The sequence below is a fragment of the Triturus cristatus genome, chromosome 3_2 (assembly GCF_964204655.1).
Source record: "Triturus cristatus chromosome 3_2, aTriCri1.1, whole genome shotgun sequence".
Taxonomy (NCBI): Eukaryota; Metazoa; Chordata; class Amphibia; order Caudata; family Salamandridae; genus Triturus; species Triturus cristatus.
The window spans coordinates 582,985,937-583,006,197 of record NC_140584.1 but is presented as its reverse complement, the minus strand read 5'-3'; the positions used below and the strand labels follow the sequence as shown (position 1 = coordinate 583,006,197).

Genomic DNA, 20,261 nt, shown 5'->3' with positions numbered 1-20,261 from the left:
CTTCTTCCCTAATCCAGACTCAGTAGCTGAGAGAGCCCTTCATACCTTAGATGTTAAAAGAGCCTTTCTTTATTACATCGACAGAACCAAACCTTTTCGCAAAACCAAACAACTGTTTGTGGATTTCTCTCCACCACATAAAGGCAACCCCATTTCAAAATCAGGTATAGCCAGGTGGATAGTTAAATGTATCCAAATATGTTACCAAAAAGCTAAGTGTACTCTTACAGTTCCCCCTAGAGCGTACTCCACACGTAAAATAGGGGCTTCCATGGCATTCTTAGGGAACATTCCCTTAGAAGATATTTGCAAAGCAGCCACATGGTCTACCACACACACCTTCACTAAACATTACTGTGTTGATGTGCAATCCAAACAACAAGCTTTCGTAGGCCAAGCTGTCCTAAAAACTCTATTGCAAACTGCTGCAACGGATACAGGTGACCACCGCTAGGGGAGACACTGCTATATAGTCTATCCTAAGTGTGTGATCTGCAGCTCATATGCCTCGAACGGAATATGCTACTTACCAGTATGCATCTGTTCTTGGCATGTAGAGCTGCAGAGCCACACACGCCCACCCACCTCCCCGGGATCTGTATCTGTTCCAGCATTGTCTTAATTAGACATTACACATGGACATCCTTTCTCTTTATTCTTATACATTCCATCATTTCCCATCATGGCGAAAAACATTCTGAGGATGGAGTGGATGCCCATGCGCACTGTTGTCCAGAGGAAGAGTCACCTATCTCGTGACCAAAAGGCTTCTTCCGAAGACAACAACAACCTGCAATCATCCGAGCCCAACACCAGATGGCGATCTTATCCTAAGTGTGTGGCTCTGCAGCTCTACATGCCAAGAACAGATGCATACTGGTAAGTAGCATATTCCATTTTAATGTATTATGTATATATATTTTATTTTTATATTTATATTACAGGTTTATGTGTATATATATATATATATATATATATATATATATATATATATATATATATATATATATATATATATATATATATATATATTCACTGAAAAAAACCATAGGTTTCACACATGTTATAGTTAGCTGGACATTTTACTGATAAAAAACCAATGAAATTCCTCCGTTATAGTTACTGTAGGCAACTATAACTCACGCGACCGCAATCCTCTGCTGATGCTAATACTGTATTTAGACACTTATTTGCCCATGTCTTCTTCCATTAAATTTTAGCTATACATATATTACAAATATTTTTTTTTCATAAAGACACATATGTCATCAGCAGAGGATTACGGTCGCGTGAGTTATAGTTGCCTACAGTAACTATAACGGGGGAATTTCATTGGTTTTTTATCAGTAAAATGTCCAGCTAAGTATAACATGTGTGAAACCTATGGTTTTTTCAGTGAATTTGCAAGGTTTTTTAAATGCTAATTCCTAACTATAACGTGTGTGAAACCTATGGTTTTTTCAGTGAATTTGTACGGTTTTTTAAATGCTAAGTTACTTTACGCCATTTGTGGCGTGCGCGTCCACTTAACGCAGTTTGTTCCGTGCGTGCACGGTGCGCTTCGCGCACCGTGCGCGCACAGTGAGCACGCGGTGCGCTTCGCGCACCGCGTGTCCACGTTACGCTAGATGGGCCCTGAACGCACGATGCGCTTCGCGCACCGTGCGCACATGGAGGAAATATATGATGAGCATCGTTGTGACAGGTAAAATATTTGTTTTGTAATTGAATAAATAAGCCATGCACAACGGGGTGGGGAGAATGTGGATATTTTTTTTTTTTTTTATATTGGCTACCGTACGCGTACGGTAAGCGTAATCGGCGAAATTTTCAAAAAAATTAAAATTGCTTTTTTTCACTTGGGGGATCGTTGGGGACTCCCTCGACATGGCTAGGTGCTTGGGAGCTGTCTAAACAGCCCCTTTACATGTTTTTTCACTTTGTTTTTCAACCCCCTGTCAGAGTGCGAGAGAGAAAATGGCGGCCGCCGCTTCCTGGTTTAGACCGATTCGAATGTTTACTAGGATCTAACGGCCAATCAGAATCGCGCTCGCGCACGTCACCGTACGCGTACGGTAAGCGCACCGTAAGCGCACCGTAAGCTGGCTCAGATATATATATTGATTTAAAGGCTATTTTCTCAGAATCTACTGAACAGATTTACACCAAACCTACAAAAGGCACTTCCTTGACCTGGGGACTACCTCTCTGCCAAATTTCATTAAATTCTGTTCAGCCGTTCGGGCTGTAGCCCTGTCTAAAGGTCCTATGGAAAAATGCATGGGAAAAACGCGTTTTGGGACCCCCCTTTTATCTCAGCCCCCGCTTGACGAATCCCCCCGAGACTTTCAGGGTAGGAGCGGAGCGTAGCGCCCCACCTATTTTGAAAAATTCGCGAGGATTCGTTGACCGGCGCCAAAGTTATTCAAAATAGAATGTTGCGGATTTCCTGGAAACGTGGTCCTAACTATAACTACCTACTGGCGACCGCCAGTAGGTAATATATATATATTACAGTGAACAAGGGATGACCCCGAAACGCGTTTGGCAAAGACAGAGGAAATGTGCTAAGAAGAGCAAGTCGAACATGCTGCTGTCTATCCAATAAAGAGGCGAAATGTAACGTTGTGTGTGGCACCTTCATCCTTCGGGCAACCTTTCTTTTGCATATAGCAGCGGCCTGCCCTGGCCGCGGAAGGTGCCCCACTACAGAGCCAGTAGGTCCCGCACTGGTGATCTCAGAGTGCGAAGGGAACAACGTGCCGGTTTGGGGTGACATGAGCAAGCAGCAGTCCGGCTTGATTCGAAAAAGCAACCTGAAAGAAACTCTTTAAAATCGACAATAAAGGAGAAGCGCAGTGGCATCCACTAAGGATTTTAATCATCTTGAACTCAAAAGACCATAATGCAGTAAGCGGAAACGCCCAATGGGGCGGGACTTATTCCATTTAAATCGCGAGTGCGATGTAATCAGCGCAGCTGTTCTTTTCCCGGAGCCAGTGAACAAGGGATGACCCCGAAACGCGTTTGGCAAAGACAGAGGAAATGTGCTAAGAAGAGCAAGTCGAGCATGCTGCTGTCTATCCAATAAAGAGGCGAAATGTAACGTTGTGTGTGGCACCTTCATCCTTCGGGCAACCTTTCTTTTGCATATATATATATATATATATATATATATATATATATATATATATGTATTTATAACTTTTCTTATGTTTCTAACATTTTATAATTTAAAAAATCTTTATTAGTATTATTAAGCTAATATATATAAAAAAATATGTATGTTTAATTTCATTTTATATTACATTTATCATTTATCAGTTTTTAACATCTTAAAATAATTTGAACTGTTTTTAATTATATTTATTATTTAATGATTGTTATATTATTTTTAAGACATTTGAATAAAAACAATATTTTAAACAGCCATATTTTAAACAACGATATTTTTGTACTTTACCATTGTAGAGATAGGATGTCGATATTCTGTCCATCGATATTGTAGACTCGATATTCTTGTACCTCGATATTCTGTCCGTCGATTTCTGTCAGTGATCCACAGGACCCACATCCCCCCGCTGCCATAGGGATGCAGTCGGGGGGACTACATGTGCCCTCCTATCTGCTTTCACCCCCAGTTCCAGCACGGCATGAACTTCATACTCCATGACGTGCTGGGACATTTGTGCCTTTCCCATGGCAGTGCCCTTTTTCAGGGCACCGCCATGGGAACAGCAAAAGGACCATCCGCCTGCACGAGTTCTACTCGTAATCAGGCGGGCGGTGTTTACGTGGCTTTGGCGCTGGCGGAGAGCCGGCGCAGTAGCGCCAAAGTTGTAATTAACCCTTAAGAAACGTATTTACAAAAACTAAAAATAAAAGTTATGTTACGGCGGAAGACCGCGTTAATCAGCTTTCTGAGCTGGTGTGATCTATTTGTCTAGCAATATGTTTGACTTTTTTAATGGGGCGAGGAATAAATATGTTGAGTTTTAGGACTGAATTAGTAGTCTTTATGTGAACTATAAATAATTGTAATTCCATTATGCTAGCTAACGACACTAGGGTATAAAGGTGTTTCTAGCAACATATGTTGAATAAAGGTGTAAGTAGATTATTATGAAAAAAAGTCTATATAATGAAAATATCAATTAAAAAACTGTTCAGAGTAGAGGTTTTCATAGGGCCACTTTGGGTCTGTAGAAATGTCTTTATAAGGTCATACGGAGAATGTAGTGGTCACAGGGGTTAGAAGGAAAGCCGAATGTAGGATCAGGTAATAAGTGCATGGAGTGGCTTTAAAGAACCCTAAGCAGTTGTATTTGATGTCTCCATAGTGTCAGAAAAGGACTATATAGACATCTTTATAGAGCCATACAGGTACTGAAGGTTATGCCTTTATGGGGATGGTAAGGGATTGTATGGCATGTCTTTATGTGGTCAAACAGAGACTACATGGAATTCCTGCCTTTATTTGGTCAGACTACAGACTGTAGGGAGGAAGGTCTTCATAGTTTCAGACAGAAACTGTTGACAATTTCTTTGTAGGGTCAATAAGGGGCTATAGAGAATGCCTTTTTAGATTAGATATTGTCAGCTTGGGAGTTAATAACATTGTCCATAAGAGGCTATGCGGGTTGCCTTTATGAACCCAACCAGGGACAGTAGATATGTTTTGTAAGGTTGGTCGGGACACTAGAGAGTGTCCATGTAGTGGACAGTAGAGGATTCATTTTTATGGTCAGGCTGATACTGTGGGGGTGTCTTTATAGGATCATAAAGGGACTGTAGTGAATGTCTTTATAGGGTAAGACTGGGCTGATAAGGTTGTATTTACAGGATCAGACACAGACTGTAAGGAATTTCTTCCAATGGTCTATTTGGGATTGTAGGGATGTCTCTTAAAGGGTAGAGGCAAAGACAGTGAAGGGGACTACAAAGTGAGACATGGACTCCAGGGCTCCCATTATTGGGTCACTATAGGGAATGTCTCTATAGTGCCATAGAGGGGCTGTGAATATTTATTTATGGAGTTGGACAGGGCTCCGTGGGGATGCCTTTAAAGGGCCAATAATTCAGTGCAATGGATGCCTTTATAATGCTAAATAAGAGTCTTCAGAGATGTTTCTATGGGATCGGGCATGGATTGTTTAGGGTACCTTTATAGGGGCAATGAAAGTCTATGTGCAGGGTTGGATTTATTCGTGGAGGTAAGTGCAAGAGCATTAGTTATGAAGACGTAAGACAACCTCCTCCACCTCACAGCCCCTTCATCTATATATGGACATCCCTTGTGTTTATGAAAACCACCTCTGGGTATGGAAGTCGAGAAGCAGAAACATAAAATAGTAAAACTAACATTTTATGTTGCTGCTTTTCGCACTGAGAGAAAGCAGAAGTGCCTGGTTGGGGGCGGGTGGGTAGGCGGGTCTGCTCGAAGGCACTGGAGGAGTGTCCTGCCCAATGATGTGGGCCCTGACTATTTGGTCGGCAATGTGGGTCCGACCAAACCAGTCATGCACACTCTCCCTGTTCTCTATGTAGGCTGCAGAAAATGGCCTCCTTGTAGGCGCCCGGCTGGGCCCTGTCCCAACCAATCACAAGGCTTCCATTGCAGCGTTGTGATTGGCTTAGGGGAGGGGAGGGAGGCTGCCTGTGGCTGCTTCCTGTTCAGGAGAGTATCAGGAAAACGCGGGACCCGGCCAGGAGCTGAGGCGGCGTGGGACCCGGGAAAGTATGTTTTTTTATTTTTATTAAACCCGTCCCCCCTTCCTCCCCGCGATCCTGCGTGACCCCCACTACCCGCGAGTCATGCCAGCCGAGACTGCCCTCTCTTCTGTGCATGTAAGTAATCTGTGTATGGGATATCCTCTGTATGAAAGTGTATGAAAGAGACCTTTGTGCATGGGTGTGTATTTAAGTCATCTGTGTGTGGAAGTCCTCTGTGTTTACAACAGTCTCGTTGAAGTTCAGATTCTTCTTGGAGTATACAAGTCCTTTCTCTAGAAAGAAGCCCTGATCTCTGCATGGGAGCTCCTCCTACCCCCGCTGTTTTGTATGATGATGTTTTGAGAACTTTGTGACCCCTGATGTTTTATTTGTAGGATGCTTCTCCGCATCAAAACCGATGACTCCCAATCATGGGGCCACCTCAGCTCCAAATTCGGAGCCCCTCTGGAGACTTGCAGACACCTTCTGAAAGAGGCCAAGCAGCTGGGGATAGCAGTCGTTGGAGTCAGGTGAGGCCTCTTAACCTGCATAGGTGCGCTTTGCTAAGCTGAAGTCAGGGTCGCTCTGTGCATCATGTTGAGGTTTAGGTGACATGGTAAATTAGAGTCAAGGGATACCCTGCTTTCCTTCATCACTGCCTCTGGGTGCAGTGCGGTGTGAGTGGAGCAGAGTTACATGACTGAGGATGAGTGTTGTGAGTGGGAACGAGTGCTGTGAGGAAAGTTTAGTGCTGCAGGCATGTCTGGGTGCTAGGGTAACTGAGTGCTGTGAGTGAAGTTGGCGGCTGAGGGTATGACTGTTGTGAGTAAGGTTTAGTGCTGTAGGTATGACTGAGTGCTGTCTGTGTGGCTAAGTGCTGTGAGTGTGGCTGAGTGCTGTGAGTGTGGCTGAGTGCTGTGAGTGTGGCTGAGTGCTGTGAGTGAGGCTGAGTGCTGTGAGTGAGGCTGAGTGCTGTGAACAGGGCCAGATGCTGTGAATCAGACGGGGCAATAATTTGAGTGAGGGCTTCTGTGAGATAAGGTGTTGTGGGTGGGATAGGGTGCTCTGATTGGGACAAGATGCGGTGAGTGGGAGAGAGTGCTCTAAATAGGACAGAGTGCTGTGAGTTGGACAGGTTGCTCAAATTTCAGCAGGATCCCTTTGTGTAAAACAGGATGCATATGCAATCGACCTATCGACCCTATCTGGGGTACTATTTTAGTAGACCTCTAAGTCTATCCATGAAGCGCTTGCCACCATGCCTGCTTAAAACTCTAACCAATGGCCGCTTGCTCCATGCCTGCTACCCTGATTATCTAACTAGTGTTATATCCCGGCACACCCTGTGCTTCACGTCAGCAAGGCAACTTCTGCTAGGCCCTGAACTCTCCATCTACCCAGTTTCCATGTAGGATCCAGCTCAAAGAACCTGCCCAGCTTCACCCAAGCCATAGAGGATGCACACGTGGTTTTCCAGACAGGGATCGAACTGGGGCACCAGATGCAGGTGCTGGATATTGGCGGAGGCTTTCCTGGGAGGGAGGATGACCAGCCTAGCTTCGAGGAGGTGAGTTCATCACTTGAAGGCATCTACTTGTATGGCTATGGGGCATGCTTTACCATAGGAAGAGCATGTACTGATCACATAGAGAGGCATTTAACTACATTAATATGGGGATTAATGGTAAGTTTGCTAAAGGAGATTCAGCTGCTGCGTATGTGTCCATGAGGCTGCACGTAGAGCGCTGGTTTATGGAGAGAGTGTGTGTACACTTAGGGAACAACCCTTGCCTGTCAGGAGTACACAAAGGGATTCTCAATTAGGTGTAGTTTGATTTACTGCTGCGGATTTCTCTGCTACTGTACTTTGGATTTAATCCTGCCCAGCTCAGCTTCCTGCATCCCAACTGACCTGAACGTAGTTTGCAGTCTCGCCAGTCCCTCCTCTTACTGGCGAGAGCTTGTTCCACTTGTCTAATGAGGTATGCAGTTTCAGCTGCTGCCTGGAAGCAGCAGTGGGGCGGGAGGGGGGGGGGAGTGGTGGGGGGTAATCACTATTAAAAAAAAAATCACTAACCTTCTGGCCAGCTACTCCCTCTCCCTCGTCCTCTTCCAGGCTTTTAGTGAGAAACAGGAAGCAATAAGCACCAGGGCGCTCACGCTCCCTGCAGCCAATCACAACACTGCAGTGCAGTGTTGTGATTGGTCTGAGCGCCGTGACACGGCGCTCAGCCAGGGGCTCTAGGGGTGGGCATGTTCTCCATGCAGGCTGTAATACTGGGTAGATCACATGGGTGGCTGGGCTGTGAAGTTGCTGTGGATATTGGTGATTTGTTTGTGGAAGAATTCGTAGAGGTTGTTGCAGAGTTCTTGTGTAGGGGTGATGGTAAAACGTTGCTTGCTGTTGTTGGAGCTTGATTTGATTCTCAGGGTCAGGGCCTTTTCCTTGATTTTTTTTACTTGATGGTGATAGAGTCTAAGTGCAGCCTTGTAGTTGTTTCTTGCTGTGGTTTCATGGGTGCTTCTCCACCTCCTTGTGAGTTGTTTGCAAACTCTCTTGGATTCTATGAGGTCAGCATTGTACCAGGTAGATTGTATGTTGGATCTTTTAGGCTTGGTGTCTTTCAGGGGCGCCAGGGTATTGGTGCCGATGGTGATGAACTTGTTAACGTTGTATGTGTCGTTGATAAGGTCATTAGTGCAGTCTGGATAGTTTAGTCTATCTCTGTAATTTTCTTCTAGCAGCTGCTTGTGGTGTTGCCTGAGTCCATAAGGGTGATTGGTGCCTCTGTTATGTATAAGAGGATGATGGAGTGGTCCATCCATGTGAGTGGAGTGATGTGGCTGACTTTAATCTTGTCACTGAAGGAGAAGATCTTGTCCAGGGTGTGTCCGGCAATGTAGGTAAGGGTTTGTACGAGCAGGGTAAATTTGATGTTCTATACACTTTCAAGCAAGTCTGTGGAGTTGGAGTCCATGGGGTCATCAAGATGAAAGTTGAGATCGCCTAGGAGTATGAAGTCTTTGGTGCCTAGGCGAGGGGTTTGCTGAGGTCAGTGAGGAGGTTGCTGAAGTGAGTGTGAAGTCCTGGTGGCTGGTAGGCGAGGGTGCCTTTGATAGTGGTTTTACTGTCCGACTGAAACTTGAAGTACATGTGTTCCATATAAGTGGCTTCTTGGTCAGTGTGAGAGGTACACTGGATGGTGTCTCTGTGAATGATGGGGAGTCCTCCTGGTTTATGGGGTCAGCCCTGGTGCAGGACTTTGTATCCAGTAGGGATGGCTGCAGCGTTGTCCGGAGCTAATGTGTGGTTGAGCCAGATTTCAGTGAGGTCCGGTGAGTTGGAGTCGATGAGGTCGCAAATCTCAGTGGAATGCTTGCTGAGTGAGTGTTTTGTTGTGCAGGGTGGGTGTGTGGTGCTGTGTGAGTGCGGGTCTTGAGATTTGACTTGGTGAGGGATGAGGTGTGTGGTAAGGCAGTGGGTGCAGGTGTGTGGAGGCAGATGAAGTGACAATAAGAGTAGGCAAAGGGGCCCATCAGAGACTGAGGTGTTGCTGAACAGCAGCATTCGTGGTGGCGTCCAGGGTTGGGCAGGTCGAGTTCATTGGTAGTGTAACTGTAGGAGCCATTTGGACTAGGGTTCCTGGCGTTGGGCGCAGTCCAGGCACAGACTGGTAGAGACAGGCCTGCTTTTGGCACACTAGCTGCACGCCCGCTTCAAGCGTCCATGCTGAGGCCTCCGTTAAGTAGGGCCTAGGAGAGCGGGAGGAGCACTGGATGTTGAGGGGGATTAGCAAGCGCAGGAAAGTCTGGCAGAGAGAGCGTAAATGTCCGGGGAGGAGAGTGGGGAAAGTCCAATGGGGGAGAACGGGAAAGTTCGGCGGGAGCAGCAAGGTGGGGAAACGCGATTGGCAGAGCAGATCATGTGGGCAAAAACTGACAGAAGAGACCAAGATGCAAAACGGAGCAGGAAGAGGAGCAAAACATGCAAAATGTGACAGTTAACAGGAACAGCGAATGCAAAAAGGAGCAGATAAATAGAGACCGGGGGCAGAAAGAACAGAAGGCACAAACAAGAAAGAGTAGTTACTGAGTCAGGGGTAGACAGCAGCTAACACAAAAACTGTAGGAGACAGACACCAACACAAGTTAGAAGGGCAAAGAGAGGTCAAGGTCACACTGAAGAAGAAGAGAGACGTCTGGGCACCTGATGTTGTTGTACTTTATATTAGAACACAATAAGGTCAACAAGATACAATTTGTAGGCATTGCCCCCATCCCCAAACATTGATGGGTGGAGAATAGATGATAGAAGGAGCAAAAATGTGACAACTTTTGGATAAAGAAACAGTGTGGTAGAAGAAAGCCTAAACAATGAAAATCATTTTCAAGTATTTCTTCAAGATCATCGTTAAATGGAGTTATTAATCCCCTTAATTGACTAGAATCAATATAGCAATAACTGCACATACAGCAAACATTACGTCCCATTAATTATATTTCAGCATAAGCTTGCTCTCCTGAAGCCTTGCATCCATCTTCTTTACCCACTTACATTGGTAACATATAGGTAACTAAATCCAGTTGAATAATGTTTACATTATTGTTTCCTCCTCTATTTCATTTGTTTTGTCCTGTATTGTATACCAGTGAATTTCTCCTTAAAGTTCTTAACTCCGATTGCTGTCAGACTCACCATGCACATACATTTGGGTAATATACATTAATTTACTTTAAACTGTAGGTTCGATTATCCACTTTGGATTCATTTTTAACAGCCCTGATATCTTTTGTGCGTAATATGGTGGTTCACTTATTTAATAATAATAGGTAGTATATAAAGTGCACAAATATGCTAGACACAACCATCATGATGGGTGTCTGTTTGTAAATTAAGTCCATACAATCCATTTTTCAATGTGTAGACGGCACCCCTCGCTCACATCATAGGAGCCCATGGCATCAACATTGTCTGCTGACACTCAGCTCATTCTCTCCCTCACCAATGCAAACAACACCACCAGGACTAACTTCACCTCCAGCATGACCAATATGGCCAACTGGATGAGAGAGAAACGTCCTCAAACTCAACACGGACAAAACGAAGATCCTGTTATCGGAAACAAGAGGTCCCCATGGGTCTCCTCCTGGTGGCCTTCCAAACTAGATACCACACCCACCCACACAGACCACGCCAGAAACCTCAGCATCATCCCAGGCGACAAACTCACAATGAATAAAGCATGGCAATCCTGTGACCGCATCCTGCTGCCTCATTCTCAGAATGCTTCTCAAGATTATCAAATGTTTTCCCACACACACAAGATGCAGTGGTGGCTGCTATGGAACAAAAGTGGTGAGGCAGCAAGGGGAACGGAAATAAAAGAAAAGATGACTTACCTGCTGGCCGCTGCCTCTCATCTGTCCTCTTCTGTTCCAGCAGCACACAGGCTCCCAGACTTCCCTAAGCCAATCACGGCGCTGCTGTCATGCTGGTAATGGTATTAGCAGCCTGACAGCAGCATTGTGATCGTTCTTAGTGGCCTGGTTTGCTGCTCAGACAGTGCCTGGGGCTGTACTCCATCCGGCTGTGCAATACACCCGGGTGGAGAAATGCTAAGTGCGCATATTGGTTTGGCCGTCGAAAGACGACCGGCTAAACCGACATGCACACTTATCGTGCCCACTACTCCTCCTCCCTATTTCATCATGACAGCTCAGCCTTACCCTAGACTGACTCAGTACTGAAAAATAAAAATTATAATAGCTTTGTGTTATTGTGGTATCCATCAAAAGCACGTCACAGGATACATTTGGTTGGTTTGAAGACTTAAGTTTATTTCACAGAGAAGATCTCACCTATTGGAAAACGTAGAACCACCCCCACACATTTTGGGACATTTTATCATTACTAAGTCCCCAACCATAACCTCTGTCTTCTTCACTGCCTTTCTTTTGTCAAAGCATTGTTTTCTGCTTATCACCTTTGACTGTCCTCTAGTTTGTAAGTCACCCTCACCACACGTTTTCCATTTTAAGATTTTGTACTTGCTCGTCCATGGAGGTTCAACAGAAGTGTTAGGAAGACTCCCACAAAAAAGCTGAAAAGGAGTTTTTCCAGTAGTGCTTTGGGCTGTAACCCTGTACATTTCAATTTTTGTAAGTACTTCTTTTCTCCTGTTCAATGGGTTGAACTTGGCCATGCCTTCTTTTCTTTGAGTACTTTCTTAAACCTTTCAACCATGTCATTGGTCTCTGGGTGATAAAGCGCACATTTTCTGTGCTGGATGCCTCTTTTGTTTAAGGATTCTTCCATTTCCTTAGAAACAAGTTGAACCCCATTGGCTGTTAGAATAGTTTCTGGAACCCACTCTCCAGACATGAGTTAATCTAGAAACATAATGGCATGCTTGGTATCTATTGTAGTTGCGAAGCAGACCTCGGATCTACGTGAGCAAGTTTCTACGACTACAGCCACATAAACCTGTTGTCGATCCCCATGAATGGGCCCTAAAATATCCAGTGCAATATCTTGTCAAAGCTGTGTGGGACGCTCTCTGACAACCATGAGTTGCACTCTTGGACTTCTCACTCCTGGTACAAGAAAAGCAACTACGTATGACCCTCTCCACCCATTTGTCCATGCCCGGCTACCAATAAGAAGCTTGTAATCCTTCCTTAGTCTTGATGATACCTTGATGAGTCTCAGTAGCTGCATCTATCAATTCCCCTCTGAGACTATACAGAGGTACTAATCTTGTGCCTCGAAAATGCAGATCCTTATTGACGCCAAGTTCATCTCTCACTCCCCAAAACGATTTAGAAATTTCTGACCTTTTTTTCTATTGTGCCAACCTTTCTGAATGAGTAACAACACTTCTGCTAATGCTAGATTAGCAGTCATTTATTCTCACCATCTCTTCTCAGAAATAACTTCACTTTCCAACAAACACACCCACTCAGACTCATCCTCCAACATATAATTATCTATCATTGTAGGGTCCTCTTTAGGAACAAGTAGTGAGTGAGTATCTGCTCCTCCATTCTCCAACCCTGGAATGTATTTTGTAGCGAAACTGTATTCCTGTAGGGCAATGACCCATTTAGTAATTCTGACCGAAACTAAGTTCAATCCCTTTTTTATTAAATATTTCAACCAGGGGTTTATGAACAGTTTAAATTTCAAAATCAACACCCCCTAATTAAATTTTTGTTTCTTCTTAACTGCCCAATAAACAGCAAGGGCTTCCCATTCCACCACAGAGTATCTGGACTCCGCATCCCTCAAACACTGTGATACAAACATGATGGTGTTCACGCCATCAGCACCTTGCTGTTATAGCACAGCACCCAGACCTCTTACACTTGCATCAGTGGTTATAATGGTTTTATGGATTGAAGTTCTTCAGATTGGGTGCAGCACCAAGCCTTTCTTTGATCATGAGAAACTCGTTCTCACAATTACCATCCCATACAAAATCTACACCTTCCCCTAGGAGACTTCTCATGTTTATACTAAGGTCCACAAAATTCCGGACAAATTTGCTGTAGTATTCCACCATCCCCAATAATGTCATCAACTCCTCCTTGGATGAAGGGGAACTCATGCGTTGAATGGTGAAAACCAGATCGTCTTTCAGTTCGATACCCACTCCAGTGATCTTATGACCAAGATAATTAATGGTATAAGTGCGAAATTTGCACTTCTCCACTTTGATTGTGAGGTTACATTCACGCAACTTCCCCAAAACGTCCCTCAGGCGAATATTGTGTTCCACTTCATCGCTTCCAGAGACTAAGATATCATCCTGGTAGATGCATACCCCATCCATGTCCTTCAACATCCTCCCCATGACATGCTGGAAGACTGATGCTGGGGACACTAATCCAAAGGGAAGTCTAATGGACCTATATGTGGCAAAGGTGTAATGAAAGTTGGGGAATCCCGAGACAATTCCTCCAACTTGACTCGATGATAAGCTGAGGTGAGATCGATGCTACTAAAAATTCTAGCCCCTCCTAGTGATAATAATAGCTCAGTAATGTTAGGTAGAGGGTACCTATCCACAATAACATTCTTATTAAGTTGTCTTAAGTATATGCACAAGTGTAAACTACCATTGGGTTCCCTGGCTGCTACAACTGGAGCCAGCCATTATGTGCCCTCCACTTATTCTATAATGCCATATTTTTAAACTTCAATATCTCACTCCACATTTCTTCACTGAGAGCGATTGGTACATTTGTAACCTTGCAGCAAATGGGATGAGCATCCTGCCTAAGTCTTATCTTGTGCTTGTAATTTCTCAGGCACCCAAGTTCTTCCCTGAATACTTTAGGGAAATCACTTGTTAACACATCCAAAACTGTATTCTCAGTGTGTGTCTCCATAGGGTACATCTTAACCCTCTCCTTTAGGAGAATGGGTGGATCGCTGTTAGGATCCAGCATAATCCTCAAATCACCCGGATGCATCCAACTGATGATGCTGTCACCCTTCTTTGAAACATATATTTTCACAGAAACCAATCCTTCCTTATATTTAATCAACCCTACAAAATACACATGAAACTTTATAGGTTCCCCATCATATGCACAGGACCTTATGTCTGGTTTGATTAAGGTGACCTTGTCTTGCAGCTTTGCATTGAAGAAATTATTAGAAATTATGGTGATTTTAGCACCCGGTACAAACAAAACACGAGTGGCTTCACCCTCCACTAAAATGGTATCAAGTGGGCAAGACTTATTTTGGTTAACATCAGACACCAGTACTACAATTTGCCCACACGCAAAAGCATCCATGTCAGTGCTATCACTATCCTGGTCACCTTCTACATCAACTCTCTTGACTTTGGGATTACTTTTACTCTTGCATACCAACTCAAAATGTCCCCTTTTTTGCACTTCGTACATGTAGATTTTAAAGCTGGACATTTTTTATCATTGGCCAAATGACCAATCTTGTCATATCTATAACATCTATGCTCTATCACTTTATCTTTGGCCGTTTGCTTTTCTTCTTGACCTTTCACCTGTAATTTCTTAAACTTCTTTTACAACCTGCACCTTAAGATCTTTCTCACTGTCCTTTTTGATTATTGGTACACATGGCATGAAGTGCTCAATCGTCTTAACCACAGTTCCTCTCTCATTTTCTTCATGTTACACCCAAAAATTAATTGTTCACGTATGCATTCTTCAATCAACCTGTAAATTTGCACGAAGATGCAAGTTTTCTTAAGTCTGTTACATAACTTTCAACAGACTCCTCTTCCCTTTGTGTCCTTTTGGCAAAATGGTATCTTTCTAAGATAGTACTGATTTTTGGTAGGAAGAGTTTGTCCATTTTTTAACGACATATTTCATATTCATTCAGATCTTGAGCTTCTATAGCTGGGAGATCTGGAAGATGATAAAAATGTCTTGGCCCTCAGAAACCAGGCAGTGAGGAAGTAAAGAGGTCTTCCTCTCTGCACAATGAGGTCACGCATGCTTTGGCATACTTATCAAATACTTTTTTCCATTTTTGTCATTTCATGGGAGGTGAGCCTGGACTGGACGTATAGAAAGGTGGTGCTGTAATATTCTGTATATTTGACACAGGAACAATTGCGACAAGCAAACAAAGAAATGTACTGCAGTGAATAGGAGGGCTGAAATCCTGGAATTGTCACTGTGGAGGATACACAAGTAGTAACAGTGTGCATCACAGCAATATTACGCAGAATGCACCAGATGTATTGGTGTGAGTCACCGTATTCACCAATGCAACGACACACCAGGTACAACAGTGTGCATGTCACTGTAAAATCATATAGAATACACTAGAAACATCAGAGTACTCCAGGCACCAAAGTGTGCGTATCACTGAAATGTTATGTGGACGTGTGCACGTCACTGTATACAACATTGCGAAATACGTCTGGAACAGTAGTGTGCATGTCACTGAAAAATATACCAGGGACACAACTGTGTGCGACACTTTCCTCAATAACGTAGGAACAAACTTACCGGAACATGAACAGTGTGTATCACTGAAGATATAATAATTGGGACACACTGGGAGATTTCAAAACTTTTACAAACCACTGAACTTCCTGCCTGTTCAACTAGAAGCTTTGCCCAGCCTACATAACTGCTACAGCACCTGGATACCCTCACCGGCGATAAGCTGTGCCATACAAATGGACATAACATGACATAGGTCATACCAAGAAGCACTTCTTGCCATTATAATGCAATATTCCAATGAAGCCGTACTTATGTTATTCTGCTTGTTGTTCTAAAATACAGTTGCCATTGCCAGTACTACCTCTCACCCATCATTCTCAAGCATCCCACCCTATATAGGTCTTTAACTACAATGTCCAGGCCAGGTGGGGGTTACCTTTGTATATGTTTATTGCAAAGCTAAATAGTCAGTCCAGCACCAAAATCTTCGTGTACTCCTCCATTACTACCAGGCTTTGATGCACTTAGCATGCAGTACTACTGCACCCTATTAGTAGTGTGTCTACCTTATGTGTACCCAGGTTGGGGCTGTTGGGCAACCAGTGCCTATTGTAGATGCTAAGGCTATAGTAATATGGATTGCGGAACCCTGTTGATAGGTGGTGTCACCCCATGCCTGTGCTGAAAGTTACCAGTTATTTCGTTGTGGGACCCCCATGTTTATGGTAGATGATGAGGGCTGGAACAATCTCAATGGAGGCCTCTGTTGGTTGCAGGTGAGGACTTTATGCCGATGGCACATGCTTATTACTGCAAGTCTCTTTTTGTTGGCTGGTGCGTACCCTATTCCTAAGGCAGATGTTGAGGGCTAAAAGTACCCTTTCTGGGTGGTCATATGGTAGGCACTACTAGTCTGTGTACATAATAATGCCTGCTGGAATATCTTGATCAGCTTCACTGCTTCCATCTGTGTATTCTCCACAATCTTCTTATCCATGGTAGTATCTAAACAATGTAGTGACTTGTGGACTTGCATACATTTCTCTTAGTTTCTTAGTGGAAGGTTTGAGTGATAGGGAACCAATGCAATAACATGTGATGCCTTGTTGAAGGCAAGTGTGGGTTGGATGTGCATCATGTAATAATACGTTAGGCTGAATATGTGCCACTTGTTATGTGCCTCCTTGCGTACTTTGTACTTCTTTTTGTGAGTTCTTGGGTGAGGAGAGAAATTAAAAAAGGCAAGTGCATGCTCACATCTATTTGAGCATGTGTGGGATTTTGGTAGATATATCTGTGTATGTGTATAAAATGTCACTTTCTAGTCCTTTCGTACGTGCAGTAGGAGGTAGCAGATAATGGTCATGCTGATTCTATTCATTTTTGATTGAATCGATACATGCATTCTTGTGCTGATTGCTCTTGTTTTACTCTTGGCCTTTTAACTCCATTTAGCTCATGCATTTTTACTATTTTTATGTCTGTCTTCGACTTCACACTAACTTCTGTAATGGTTGGCTCTATACTGCATTGCATTGTTAATGTCTGCATGTAGGAAAGTAGGATCTGCTTTTATGGTTACACCCACTTTTTGCCTGGTGCTAAGCTGTTACTTACTAGTCTGACTGGGATCCTGCTAATCGGCACCTCAGCCTATCTGCTTTCTCCCTTAAATTGGTATGTTCAGTACTTAGGTACATCCCAGATTGGATACTGGGGTACCCTGATCATTCCCTAGTATATGGTACTAAGGTACTCAGGGCATAAGTACCACAGAGGTGCACCATGGGCTGAAGCATGCATTATGCCACCCATGGGAGACCATTCAAAATGGAACTACAGGCCCGCCATTGCAGCCTGTGTAAGCTGGTGCTAGCACCACCTACTGCAGATATAGGTTTCCTATATCAGGGGTCACTGCACTTAAAACCTATAAGTCACCCCCAATGCAGGCCTTTGCAATACTGAAGGCAGGGTGCTTGGTTCTAAGTGTAAGGGTGCCCCTGCATGAGCAGGACAACCCTGCAGCCTACGGAGTCCATTCTCCCGGGTTGTAAGTGAAGCAGCCATATACTATATAGAGGGGCACCGCATAACTACTCGATGGACATCTCGAAACTGGCTGTAAGGAATCCTATCATGTTTGTTATCAAATATGTTGGAATCATACCCCCACACTGTAAATGGTGTGGGAGGTATGATTCCAAGCACTGGAAGAGCCCTCAATTAGGCTCTCAGTGTTCCCGGTACCAGCCTTCTAGACCCGGACAGCACAAAATGGTTGCTGTCGGCCAGAGATAAGATTCTGCCCTCCTGCTGCTAAGCCAAGCTCGAGCAGGGGAAGGCAGAACAATAGGCATCCTGTAACAGAGAGGTGTGACCACCTCCCAGACAGGATTTAGTGTATTGGGGCAGGGTGGGTGCGCTTCACAGCACCACTCAGTCTGCATGAGGGGCACATTTGGTGTCCCCATGCATAGTCCAGTTCAAACCAGCTCTGGGAGCCATTGGTTCCCGCTTTGGCATGAAACTGGACAAAGGACATGGGAGTAACCTCCCCACTGTCCAAACCCTCCCCTGGGAGGGTCCACTGAATCGTTCCAACCGTTTTCTTAGGGTACTTAAGGGCTTACCTGTGGGTGGGACCCTAAATTTGTCGTGGGACAAAATTCAGATCAGACACCACTTCTTCTTCTACCGTCTGGGCACTCTGGACTTTGCTGGACTTCGTTTGGGCTCCACTTTGTCTTCCTTCCAATCTGCTGCATCATCTGTGCTTGTGCACCAGACAGGAATCTTCCAAGGCCTGTGGGCATCAAAGACACCTGAATGAATCTCCTTTGAAGTGAAGGAGTCACTTCCCTGCATTCATAGGCACCGCAACCAAGTCAACTGGTCTGTTGAGCCTGAGCTTCTCCAGACTCCGTAACGTTCTGCAACACAGGTGGTGGTTCTCCACAGCTCTTGAGGCCTGTCCTGCCCTCTGACCAAGTTTGAGGCCGGCATCCCTCATGGGGGCTGCAATAACCGAACCCCTGTGCACTGTGTCAACTTACAGTTGCAAAGGCTTGTTGGCTTCCTTCCAAGAAGATCTTCGGGCTCCAAGTAGCCCCAACCTCGTGCATCTCCAGTGACCAGACTCTGTGGCCACACCACATCGTTTTGCATCGTGGCCTGCATCTTTGGTGAGCTGCTCGAGGTCCTCTCACAAATCCAATGCCTCCAGTCTCTGGGTCCATTTAAGGGTCACTTTTGTTTCTTTTGGTCTCCCCTGGTTACTTGGGGCCTGCCCTGAATCCCCTGCTTGTGATGAGTCCCCTGGACCTTGGTTGTCCCGACATTGCACCTTCTTCGACTTCTCAGTTGGTTGCACTTGCCAAAGCTTGTTGGTGCTCCCACCGGACACCGATCCCTCAGCACCCGACATCCGATGTGCGATAGCTTGTGCATGGTTCCTGGTCCTCCTCAGTGTTGCCTGGTCCTCACAGCTGCAGAGTCAAGGTCATCATCATCTCTCCTGCAACACCCGACATCGGAGGGCATTCGTCTTCCAAGTCTCCTGGTCACTCCTGAGTAACATAAACTCTGTCCCCCCCTGCTTGCTGGTACCTCTCATCTAGAATCCACCTTCTGATTCCACCGGACACTTTCTCCTTCTTCAGCAGCGGCACTTTCCTGAAGTCCTACATTGGGTTCAACTGCGGTTTCCGACACCACTTCACACCTCTGCACCTGGCTTCCATGGTGTAGGTAACGTGGGTACTAGGGTATCCATGGGTGGGGTGGCTCTCCAACATTCTGTCTTCCAAAGGTTTTCTTCAGGGTCCAATAAGAAGGGTCCTTAATCTTTAAAATTTCTGCCGCTACTTACACATAGACTTGTAATGAGCATGCAGTTGTGTTCCCACACTGGACACGCGCTCCGTGGGGTTCCTAGTCACTCACTGTGGGTGGTTCCTTGGGTCCCCAGCACTTCTACGTTTTCTCAACATTGTTTTGACCCGAGTCATGGTTCTTATACCACTTTCTTAGTATATGGATTGGTCCCCCCCTGTGGCCACTGTGTATTCTGTGCTATTTACTGTGTTTCTTTGCAAAGTATTGTGCGTATTGTGATTATCTCCGGGTAGGAGAGAGTATTATTTAATAAATACATATTTTTATAAATAACTTGTGTGGTTCTTTTTCACTTAATCTATACTATAAGATTGCATTCTGGTAAAACAAGCTGCTTTACACTACTTCTGGACTAAGCCTGAAGGCTGCTCTCCACAGCTACCACTTAGAGAGCTTTCAAGGTTCTCTAAAACCTCTTAAATCACCATAAGGGTTGTCTGGACTGGTGCAGGGTGCCGACTTACATTAGTGGACATCATATACCAGGCCAGCTTCTCACACTGCACTATCCAACACCCCCAGCAAATGCGTCTCTTCTCTCTGCAAGATAATAAATGGGAGAGCCAAGGTATTCCAAATGAGGTTTTACCTACTTCTGTCAGTAATAACCAATATTTGTAACATATGGAACTCTTCTGGTGCATATTGAATCTGTGATTTCTATTGAATCTCAATAATGTCATTGCCTTCCTGATAGT

The 20,261-nt window shown here is 44.6% G+C and overlaps 1 protein-coding gene across 1 annotated transcript in view; it reads left to right on the top strand.

Annotated features, from left to right (window-relative positions):
* The window catches only part of LOC146857749 (antizyme inhibitor 2-like), a 150,889-nt gene that overhangs the window by 94,464 nt on the left and 36,164 nt on the right, over positions 1-20,261 (top strand). The window contains exons 5-6 of the mRNA XM_085647072.1: positions 6,108-6,242; positions 7,114-7,279. Of these exons, the coding sequence (XP_085503198.1) occupies positions 6,108-6,242; positions 7,114-7,279 (301 nt within the window). The remainder of the gene's footprint in view (positions 1-6,107; positions 6,243-7,113; positions 7,280-20,261) is intronic.